The sequence below is a fragment of the Salvelinus fontinalis genome, chromosome 12, assembly GCF_029448725.1.
Source record: "Salvelinus fontinalis isolate EN_2023a chromosome 12, ASM2944872v1, whole genome shotgun sequence".
Taxonomy (NCBI): Eukaryota; Metazoa; Chordata; class Actinopteri; order Salmoniformes; family Salmonidae; genus Salvelinus; species Salvelinus fontinalis.
The window spans coordinates 20,186,689-20,198,843 of record NC_074676.1 but is presented as its reverse complement, the minus strand read 5'-3'; the positions used below and the strand labels follow the sequence as shown (position 1 = coordinate 20,198,843).

The 12,155-nt window shown below is 43.2% G+C and overlaps 1 protein-coding gene across 1 annotated transcript; it reads right to left on the bottom strand.

Annotated features, from left to right (window-relative positions):
• Nucleotides 1-2,617: 2,617 nt before the first annotated feature.
• armc10 (armadillo repeat containing 10) lies at nt 2,618-11,771 on the bottom strand. Its single transcript, XM_055939999.1, has 6 exons — nt 11,176-11,771; nt 10,545-10,690; nt 10,137-10,271; nt 5,426-5,602; nt 5,233-5,304; nt 2,618-4,893 (listed from the first exon to the last, which is right to left on the bottom strand). The coding sequence occupies exons 1-6, from the start codon at nt 11,441-11,443 to the stop codon at nt 4,642-4,644; spliced, it is 1,050 nt and encodes a 349-aa protein (XP_055795974.1). The 5' UTR covers nt 11,444-11,771; the 3' UTR covers nt 2,618-4,641.
• Between the last annotated feature and the right edge of the window lie 384 nt (nt 11,772-12,155).

Genomic DNA, 12,155 nt, shown 5'->3' with positions numbered 1-12,155 from the left:
CTTCAGAAAAAAATTGTAGACCTCCACAAGTCTGGTTCATCCTTGTGAGCAATTTCCAAACGCCTGAAGGTACCACGTTCATCTGTAAAGGCAATGCTACCAGATACTAATTGAGTGTATGTAAACTTCTGGCCCACTGGGAATGTGATGAGAAATAAATAAAAGCTGAAATAAATGATTCTCTCTACTATTATTCTGACATTTCACATTCTTAAAATAAAGTGGTGATCCTAACTGACCTAAAACAGGGATTTATTACTATGATTTAATGTCAGGAATTGTGAAAAATGGAGTTTAAATGTATGTAAACTTCCAACTTCAACTGTATATATACAATAAAATAGTGCCATCTGGTTTGCTTAATGTAAGGAATTTGAAATGATTTATACTTTTACTTTTGATACTTAAGTATATTTAAACCCAAATACTTTTACTCTAGTACTTTACTGGGTCAATATTCTATTAAGGTATCTTTACTTTTACTCAAGTATGACAATTGGGTACTTTTCCCACCCCTGTTCAATTGATTGGACATGATTTGGAAAGGCACACACCTGTCTATATAAAGTTCCACAGTTGACATTGCATGTCAGAGCAAAAACCAAGCCATGAGGTCGAAGGAATTGTTCGTAGAGCTCCGAGACAGGATTGTGTCGAGGCACAGATCTGGGGAACGGTACCAAAAAACGTATTCAGCGTTGAAGGTCCCCAAGAACACAGTGGCATCCATCATTCTTAAATGTAAGACGTTTGGAACCATCAAGACTCTTCCTAGAACTGGCCGCCCGGCCAAACTGAGCAATCGGGGGAAGAGTTCCTAATGTCCAGCGGCCAAGGAAAGCTAATGTACAAAGACCTTCCCCCTCTAGCGCTTCCTCTGGACAATGTGGTCCTTACAGAACTGGTGGATAAGTGAGTTTCCTAAAGGTCAGCCCCCCTAGCCAATACATCTTATTTCCCAAGCCCACAAACTACCAGCCCTCTGGTCACTCAGTTTCTGAGCAGCAGAACCAAGTCCCAATCAGTCCGATTCAAAAGCCCAAAGACATGGGCTCCAGACCCGGTGTCCAGCTTCTTGCATTCAAGTCGCTTTGGAAACTATTAAGGTTATTCTAGCAGTTTTGATGCCATAATGACACAGTCCCCAATGCCCACAAACACAATACGCTGGAGACATATCCAGATATGTCTCCAGCGTACCGACCTGCAACATCCAGCTCTTCTGGCCTAGAGGCTTCTCTCGTCAAAACATCTTATTTCCCAAGCCCACTAGTAACCAGGCCTTGGGTCAAAGAAGACTTCTCCCTTCTCTAAGCAATTGCTGAAAGTCCCCATCAGCAAGAAGCCCAAATATGTGACCTGTGGAAAGAGTTTCCAGCACAGACTTGAGGTTTTCCTCAGAGCAGTGGAACCTATGTGAGCACTCAGAGAATCAGCCCACCCACCATCCCATCTAAAAGGGAAACAGTCCCTAACATTGTCTCAGAGCAACATGTCAAAGTCCCTGTTAAACAAGGGGCAAAAGAAGTGCCTTACAAACCCTGTGGCTTTGGAAATTACATGAATTATGTTGACTCCTCTTTTGGAGCTAATAGAGGGGACTCCAGCAGTTTTGATGTCTATAATGAACAAGCTGAATTTATTTAATTTAACCTTTAACTAGGCAAGTCAGTTAAGAACAAATTCGTATTTACAATGACGGCCTACACCGGCCAGCGCTGGGCCATTTGTGCACTGCCCTATGGGACTCCCAATGACGTCCGGTTGTGATACAGCCTGGATTCGAACCAGGGTGTCTGTGGTGACACCTCTAGCACTGAGATGCAGTGCCTCAAACCACTGCACCACTCGGGAGCCCCACTCAACCAGCCATCCCATTACCCAAGCTGTCGAGTCAAGGGAAGATATCCCTACTCAGAAACAGACAAAACAAACTGCAAATGCATCCAACAAGTTCATGCTGCAAGAGCTCTGATAGGTTGGAGGGTGTCCTCTGGAAGTTGTCATAATTGAGCCTCCTAAGAATTTGTATTGAAGTCAATGTGACCAGAGGACGGAAACAAACTGTCTTCCGTTTACACAATGGTGCTACCCTACAGAGTGCTGTTGAGGCTACTTTAGACTTTCATTGACAATTAGTGTGTTTTAAGCAGTTATTTGGTAACGTTAATATATTTAGTATAGTTTTATCTAAAAAGGATAACTTTAATGTTTTACTATTTTTTTTAAATTCACTGAGGAGGATGGTCCTCCCCTTCCTCCTCTGACGAGTCTTCACTGTGATTGACAAATGTCTTTCTGCTTAAATCAACTGTTATGCTCCTGGTCTACATGGTCTGACTTTGACAATACAATCAATATGTGTGATCTCACTGCTTTTGTTTGTGGAAAGAGTTGTATTAGCATGAAAACATGAATAATCTTTTGCTATGTGGGGGGGAGCATTCACAAACCTTTCCCCTCCCTCTTGGTCAGAGAAACCGACAGTGCCATAATAATATGCTGGCTTTGAACCACTTACCAGCTTCAACACTAGAGGGCATAGATTGCACATCGTATTTTACTGGAAATAAAGGAACCTCAAATAATGAGGCATTGAGAGTTGGAGGCAGTCACCTTTAAAATAAAACATATTTACTCACAAATGTAAAACAAACTAAACAAATCTATACATTAAGAAGGCCAAAACTGGGTTGAAACTAGAAACAATTGAATAATCCAAAATAAATATTTCCTGAATAACTGTAGTAGATAAGCTTTACACAAGGGGATGCTACCGTTGGTACTGATTAAAAAATACACATCCATCTTCCCATCTCTGCTCGAAAACACAAAAGCCTGGGAGAAGAGATAGTTTTGGGTCTGGCACGGAGTCTCTCGACATCAGAATTTTGCAGCATTTGTACAGACCAGACCAGTGAGGTCTAACTCCAGTCCCAGAGAAATTCTGGGTGTGCATGCTTTTGTTCCAGACCAGCACTGACACACCTATCTAAAAAAATCTATTTATCCAGTCTTCCCCCTAGATGACTTTCCAGGTGGGGCGCAAAGGCCCCCAAAGCCACATCCAGGCCTTTTGCCACTAAAATTGCTGAGACGGGGAACAACTATACAGGGGGGTAGGGGAAACACTGAAACAGTCATGGTCTTCAATCTGGCCACGGTTACCTGAACTAGGTGCTGGGAGTTGGAGAAACCTAGTACAGTGCAGCCTATACTTCAAATCAGCCTCAGCTCATGTCTTATGAGATCAATGCTAAAAAATCCCATTTGGATGATGTGAATGTTGTTGGATCAGGGAAAACCCTATTGACATTTATTGAGTCATACAAACAGGAGATCAGTGACAGTAGTCTCCCTCGCTCCTCTGTAAACTGTCTAGTGTGTGACACACCAGCATCAGGGGTCCATAACTCCAGTCCTCTCAGGTCTGACCTGGCTCAGTCTCATTCACCAGCTGTATGATTTTATAGGAAGCCTGAGACGAGCTGGTTGTCATCTTTCTTATCTCAGTGCTTTACACAAACAATTCAAGTCACGGAATGTTTCAGCCTATAATTTATTTAAGCAGTCTGTAGGGAGTACCCCTTCCGCTTGAAAGCGTTAAGCTGCTAGTGCACACATTTCAGATATACCTAACTTGACCTTTGTTTCCCAGATGTAAATCAGTTACTGATTGATAGTTTAAGAGGGCAAGACTTGACACTCGAAGACTGGAGCTGTGTATCCCTGGTGTCAACAAGGCATTCAAATTGTGTAGATCCAGTAACTTCAAAGTACAGTAACGATTGGCCAGCCTCTCCAGTTTGTCTCCTCCACAAGATGTGTTAGCCCACTCTGCTAAAGCCTAGGTATTAGGTCAGGGAGCAATTGCAAGTCTTCAGCTCTCAGGCAAGTTTACGCATCATGCAAGTGTGGTTCACCAAACCAACGCCATTACATATGCACAGCACACCACGCAGGGGCAGTTAGTTGGGTGAGGTGTTGGAGGGCATATTACTCACACATTCTCCTTGCTTGAAAGGTTTTGGCAGTGGGTTTAGGTTAAGGGGCTTCGCCTAGAACAGGATGCCTCAAGAGAAAGCGGACAACATGTTCTCAGGAGAGAGAAAGACACAGTGGAAGTGGAGCACTGCCTCTAAATACAGCCTAAAATTCCAGCCTAAGTGAAGGAGAAGTGGGAGGGAGAGGTGGCCCGAGTCTCAATACTATTAAATGGCTTCCTCTCCACCTCGCCTCCTTCCTTTATGATCACTGATCGGTGGATAATTGGATAGATTTCCAATGGCTGTAGGTGATTTTTCTGAAGTGAAGGTTTATGATGGTTGGGTTGAGGTTTGGAGTGGAGAAGTAGGACACAGATTGGGTGGGAATTGACAGAAGGGGTGAAGGGCAGGGTGGTGTTTGAAGGCACAGGCAGGCCTGGGCAGATTGATTAAGTCTGGTTGGGTTGTGGAGGTAAGAGGGTGGAGGTTTGAAAGTAGGATGCATGTTTGGTGGCATGATTAAGGAGGACTGGGGATTAGGAAGATTGGAGGAGCTGGAGGTTAAAGGAGTCAAGGTTGGGAAAAATCAGGTTGGAGTTGGAGGTTAAATTAATAATGTAGGTAAGTGTCGAGATTTGAAGTTCGGTATGGGGGTCTACAAGAGAACACGGGCCACCTGGGCTCGGACCTCGCCATCGGGGTGAGAGAGCAGCTGGATCAGTTTGCTTTGGAGCTGGGAGGACTCATCCAGCAGGACTCGGTACAGGCCATCCTGTCTCCTCCTCAGGGCCTCCGCCACCTGGGCAGAAGGCCTCCAGGCCTTCAAGTTCCCTGCAAACATCAGCAGCCGCAGGAGAACCGCCGAGCTGGTCCGCACGTCAAACAGCAGCACCACAGAGGCTGGAGCCTGGGAAGGACGCAGAGAGCAACAACACAGCTCAAGTCAAGTTTAGAGCTCTAAACAATAATGACACAGCAGGACCATGGACGCTGGCGCATAGGACAACCATCAGGGGAATACTAAAGGAAGACTGAGTCTGGCTCATGAGACTAGGTATGATATGCACACCCAAAGACCCAGGTGTTGAACTGAGTCAACAGTTCAAAGAAAACAGATCTGGTTTGTGACTAGATAGTTCAAGCTTAAATGTAGGCTAAATTATCAATCATTGTAATACGAGGCCCTATCAGAGTTGATGACCGTGTGTCTGTTTTGACTGTAAATGTATTTGTATGTCGGTCTTACCTGAGCTTGCACCATGTCATCCATCATATCAGGATTGGAGGATAAATTCACAAGCACTTTTAAAACTTGGATCTGTAAAGAAAAAGTAGGAATACATTATTCAATCATAACTGGGATTTACACTGAATCACATTTGGGTTGAGTTCCAATATACACAAGCTATACAACAGTCCATAAATGGCTCCTACTGTACCTGTAACACTTGGTTGCTAACAACGAGCAGAGAAAGGAGGAGGGTGATGGACCCCCTGAGTAGCTGGTGGTGGTCGTCTGTAACGGACAGGTTGGTCAGCAGCCGGAGGGCAGCCATCTGGAGGTCAGAGTTCACCGGAGACATCTCGATTAGTTCCAGCAACTGGGCCACGTACACCTGACAGACAGAGGACAGACACGTTGATTGTTAAACTGAAGAAATTGATGTAGTTAAAAACCCTCTCCTCTTTGAAGAGAAGGTTAGGTATTGAATTGAGTATTGAGTATAGAAACACTTAAGGATGGAAGGTCTTAAAAGACAACGAACAGTCAAAATCATGTTTTTCATGAGAATGCTGACCAAAGTATGAAAAATGACTGTTGCTTCTACATTTATAAAGTTTGATCATAAAGTTACAGGTCCCCTCCCCCATGTCAAACACTTTGATTCCAGAGGCGGGACAGGGTGACATCACCCTAACTCTCTTATTTTAACACACCAATGGTAACACGATATTCTCTTACCTACTTTAAATAAGTACTGCATTGTAACCAACATCAGAGAATGCATGTTTGCAGTGGAGTGTGGTTTATATAGCTACTCTACTGGTGCCAACATTTGACTACAGGGCACAGGTTTCAAAATCATTCCACAGAGGGCCGAGTGTATATGGGTTTTCGCTCCTCCCTTGTACTTGATTAATTAAGGTCACTAATTAGTAAGGAACACCCCACACCTGGTTGTCTAGGGCTTAATTGAAGGGGAAAACCAACAACCTGCAGACATTAGGCCTTCCATGGAATGAGTTTGACACCTCTGCTGTAGGGTATCAGCAAATATAACTCAAAGTTTACCATATTCATCTATGGAAAAGTTACTTATATGTTTCCCCTTTCACCTGTGTCTGGTGTTAGCTAGTTACTGGCTAGCTAGGTCTTCAGCCAGCATGGAACAAAGGGAGGGAGGGGCTGTTCAAGTCAACACACCCATCAGTGCTGCTGTTAACTGCGTCACAAGAGACATGACAAACGGGAGAAGTATAAAACATTTGACATCACTGATGCAATTTGAATGTTGTTTGAGTTGCTTTGTGTATCACAAAATTTGCTTGAGATGATTTCACTGCAACACTGCATCCATAAGAATGGCGACGAAGGAGATGGCTGCCGTTTTACGATCCCGTAACCAATTGTGCTGTTGTATGTTTTTCTGCGTTATTTGTAACTTATTTTGTACATAATGTTTCTACCACTGTGTCTTATGACCGAAAACAGCTTCTAGTTATCAGGACAGCGATTACTCACCCCGTTCTGGAGGAATACTTTTTCTTTGAGTCGGACGGGAAAGATTTACTTCAGACGCCCGACAAAGCCCTCATCCCCGTCATTTGCAAGAGAAAGAGACGGAGGTATTGTGGACAAAGATCTGGGTGCCTTGTAAGGATCCGTCTCCATGAGGGTAATCTACCTTTACCATCGGTCCTATTAGCCAATGTACAATCAATCTATAATACAATAGACGAACTACGATCATGTATATCCTACTAAAGGGACATTAACTGTAATATCTTACTTTTCACCGAGTCGTGGCTGAATGACGACATGAATAACCTACAGCTGGTGGGTTTTAAGCTTCTTCGGCAGGATAGAACAAAGGCCTTGGGTAAGACAAGGGGTGGCGTTCTATGTATATTTGTAAACAACAGCTGGTGTATGAAATCAAAGGAAGTCTCAAGGTTTTGCTCGCCTGAGGCAGAGTATCTCATCATAAGCTGTAGACCACACTATTTACCAAGAGAGTTTATCTGTATTTTTCGTAACTGTCCGTTTACCACCACAAACCGATGCTGGCACTAAGACAGCACTCAATGAGCTGCATACGGCCATAAGCAAACAGGAAACCGCTCATCCAGAGCCCAGCGCTCCTAGTAGCCGGGGACTTTAATGCACGGAAACTCATTCGTTTAACCTCATTTGTACCAGCATGTTAAATGTGCAACCAGAGGCGGGGAACTATAGACCACCTTTACTCCACACAAAGCGACGCGTGCAAAGCTCTCTCTCGCCCTCCATTTGGCAAATCTGACCATAATTATATCCTCCTAATTCCTGCTTACAAGCAAAAACTAAAGCAGGAAGTAGATTGTAAACTGTCATGGTCAAAACATTGATGCAGTAGTAGCTAAGATGGGGAGAAGTCTGTCTATAATAAAGCGATGCTCTGCCTTCTTAACACAATCAACAAGGCAGGTCCGACAGGCCCTAGTTTTGTCGGACCTTGACTACTGTTCAGTCGTGTGGTCAGGTGCCCAAAAAAGGACTTGGGAAAATGTCAATTGGCTCAGAACAGGGCAGCACAGCTGGCCCTTGGATGTACACAGAGAGCTAATATTAATAGCATGTCAATCTCTCCTGGCTGAAAGTGGAGGAGAGATTGACTTCATCACTAGTTTTATTTATGAGAGTATTGACATGTTGAATGCACCGAGCTGTCTGTCTAAACTACTGGCACACAGCTCAGACACCCATGCATACCCCTTAAGACATGCCACCAGAGGTCTCTTCACAGTCCCCAAGTCCAGAACAGACTATGGGAGGCACACAGTACTACATAGAGCCATTAATACATGGAACTCTATTCCACATCAAGTAACTGATGCAAGCAGTAAAACTAGATTTAAAAAAACAGTTACAACACCTTATGGAACAGAGCGGCACTGAAGCAACACAAACATTGGCACAGACACATGCATACACACACACGATAACATACGCACTATACATACACATGGATTTAGTACTGTAGATGTGGTAGTGGTGGAGTAGGGGTCTGCGGGCACACAGTGTTGTGAAATCTGTGATTGTATTGTAATGTTTTAAAATTGTATAAACTGCCTTCATTTTGCTGGACCCCAGGATGGGGATCCATAATAAATACAAATACCTCCAAGCCATAAGACTCCTGAACTGCTAATCAAATGCCCCCCCACCTCCCCTTTTACACTACTGTTTTTTTTTGTTTTTTTTTTTTGTAATCTATGCAGTCATCTTAATAACTCTACCTACATGTACATATTACCTCAAACTAACCAGTGCCTCAGCACATTAACTCCTTACCGGTACCCTCCGCATATAGCCTTGCTATTGTTATTTTACTGCTGCTGTTAAATTACGCTACTTTTTTTTTCTTTTTCTATTTTTTACTTACCACTTTTTCTCTTAACTTCTTTTTATTTTATTTTTCCGTTATTTTACCAGGTAAGTTGCTTAAAGCATTGTTGTTTTTTTATTTTTTATTTTACCAGGTAAGTTGACTGAGAACACGTTCTCATTTGCAGCAACGACCTGGGGAATAGTTACAGGGGAGAGGAGGGGGATGAATGAGCCAATTGTAAACTGGGGATTATTAGGTGACCATGATGGTTTGAGGGCCAGATTGGGAATTTAGCCAGGACACCGGGGTTAACACCCCTACTCTTACGATAAGTGCCATGGGATCTTTAATGACCTCAGAGAGTCAGGACACCCGTTTAACGTCCCATCCGAAAGACGGCACCCTACACAGGGCAGTGTCCCCAATCACTGCCCTGGGGCATTGGGATATTTTTTAGACCAGAGGAAAGAGTGCCTCCTACTGGCCCTCCAACACCACTTCCAGCAGCATCTGGTCTCCCATCCAGGGCCTGACCAGGACCAACCCTGCTTAGCTTCAGAAGCAAGCCAGTAGTGGTATGCAGGGTGGTATGCTGCTGGCTTGTAAGTAGGCATTTCACTGTAAGGTGAAAAACCTGTTGTATTCGGTGCATGTGACAAATAAAATGTTATTTGAACTTGCTTGACATCGGCATTTCAAAGAGCTTTCCGTCAATGCAAGCTCAAGAATATAAGCGGCCAGCCAACTCAGCATGTCTTTTAAAACGTTTTGGTAATTAGCCATGAGTGATTTCTCAATTTTTTTGCATTTCTATCCAAAACAAATATTATGGGTGATGTTTTAGACACTCAAAAGGATATTTTACACTGGAATCAGAATGGCTGTTCGGGACCTTTAATCCTAACCATCATCAGGTACTCAATTTTAAATGAATTAACTTCCTGAAGAACCAAAATGATTTGATTAGAATCTGCAATATGATAACTGCTAGACATTTGGTAGGCTCTGTGAATTTTTACCTTACGAAACTAGAACAAAACCGGACCATGATTTTTTTTGTTTTTTCATGAAATGTAATACATAGAAGGATATTTTGGAGGAAGGATTGTTTACATACCTGACACTTGTATCTTAAAGCATAATTGAGAAATAATTGAAGTTCCAACGTTTGTGACATTTTGGCCTTAACCAGGCCCCCTTTGAAGACTCCATAATGAAACAACAGTGTCATATGAAGCTTTACCGTTTGCTCTGTAATATGAGTAGTATTTCTCACATGAATATTGAAAAATATAAACATGAATATTGAAAATATACCATTTTAAAAATATATATTTATTGTTGAACCTAATATACTCTACAGGTATATCAAAGTTCAAGAGTGGGATAGTTTTATAGTTATGTCCCATTTCATGTAGAGAAATTGGCATAGTAGGAAATCATAGCCCTCCTGATTTGCACATGCATCCATCCTTTCAGATGTACTATAAGTGCCTAGAGGGGTGATGTTTTACTTTGGAATCAAGCAAAAGACTAAAATAAATCTGGTGGGTTTTACCTTCAGTTGCTCTTGGTTCCTAAGGTTCATGCTCAGGTTATTCAAGGCATTCAGAGTCTGCACTCTGACCTCTGGCACAGGATCTGACAGGAAGCCAGCTATGATGTGAAGGCCCCCAAACTCACGGATTAGATCCTGGGAGGGAGAGGGGGTAGAAAATTAAGTTGGCTTGTATGTGCAATACTCAGACAGGGCACAATCATTAAACACAGGTATTTGAATCGCTTAACATATGGTACATTTCAGAAATATTACACCAATTGAATATAACAAGAAAATACAGATTTTCCACTGAAGAGTAATGACACCGCTAGAAAGCCAAACATGTGAATTGGAAAATTATCGTTTGAAACCTTTTCAGTGGTTTGAATTGAGGCAACAGACAAGCTTTAGAGAAGCCTGTCTCACCTGGTTTACAGTGAAGGCAGCAGTATTTCCTAAAGTGATGAGGATCTGGGCTCTGTCAGAGGGGTTGGGGCTGCCCTGAAGAAGTGACAGGAGCATCTTCAAGTGTTGTGGCTCCAGGCTTCCAGGTGATCTAGAGATGATGTCACCTGAGGAAGAGAAGCAATGTCTTAAACTGGCCAAATGCTTGTAGACAACAGGACATACAGGACTCTTCCCATGAATCACTAGTTACTCAAGCTAGATGGCAAGTTCGCTGGCATGTTTGTCAACAGCAAAACTAGATCATGCGGTCAACAATGCTAGCTAGTTACCTAGCTGGCTAGCAGCAACCTTTTCAACACACATGTAAGCTGCATGTTAGCTAGAGGACTAAACATGCTAACTCGACAATTAAGGTTATGAATAATGATTTATGCTCAACCACGGCACCGCACGAATTTACTAGTTACCTAGCTAAGTATATATAAGACGTTCGATAATCTACACGATCATTAATGATTTAAACAAACCGACTAGCTAGCTTAGCTAACTAAAGACTTGGTAACGTAAGCTTGACAAAATGACAGGCTCAGTTGGCTCGCTAGTTTATTGGCTAGCTAGCCAACGTTACCTCGCTAGCTAATGTTCTTACTTGATGCAACATCCACGGCCTGACTTTCGCCTCCACGAACCACATCCAACCCGGACACCTTAGCTAACAAGCTCCCTGGCTGCAGAACTATACCACCGGGTGAGTTATTCTTGGGGCCATGACTTTCGCTGTAGGCACTTTTTTTATTTTCCTTGAAGCTAGTTACACTGAGAAGTTTATAAATCCCGTATGAGGCTCCAGCCCCAGCCACTATCCCAAGCAAAGCCTTCATACTACCGAACTTGGGTATGACACTGCCATCTCCCATGCTGGAAATTCAGTGAAACGCATGAACAGATCTTCAAATAGTAAATACCGATCTTTAAAGTGAATCATCTAGCTAAACTAAAGATTATGACGAATTTAAGTCATTTTGCACACACGCTACGAGCTAGGTTGAAGATGACAATTTAGCTAGTCCGTACACTTTTTCCCAATGGCCGCCCAACTGCTTTCACGGGAGTTCCTTGTTCATGAGTTTCAAGTATGGGTTGTTGGCGACCGGAGTATGAGAGAGTGGGTGTGTCGAAAGGAGTGGGTGTATGGAAAGCGAATCAGCTAATTGGGCAGATCAAGACTGTTTTGCGAGGCTGAACGCAGGCACGTCGGAGAAGGAAGGCGGAGAGCGAGCTTGTTTGAAATTGAGAAGTGTCGCTGTAGCTTTTGATAAATAATAACATCAACACGAAGCAGCTGCATTATAAGTGGGATGCACAGTTGAGCGCTACATACATCCCGAGGGGTTCATGCTGATTGTACGGAGATTGTGACATGGCGTCCCTTGAGAAAGCAAGAACAAGATATGTCACGAGAGAGAGCGAGAGCGCTTGAGTCGGTTAAAACGAGCTTGAGCCGGTTAAAAATTGTGGGGAAAGGGAGATGGTTTGTTAAAGATGAATGGTAGCAAGTGAGCTGAGGACAAATAGAAGTGAATCAGGGCGAAGTATCAGAGGTGGTAGGTGTGGTGAAGTTCTCGGAGC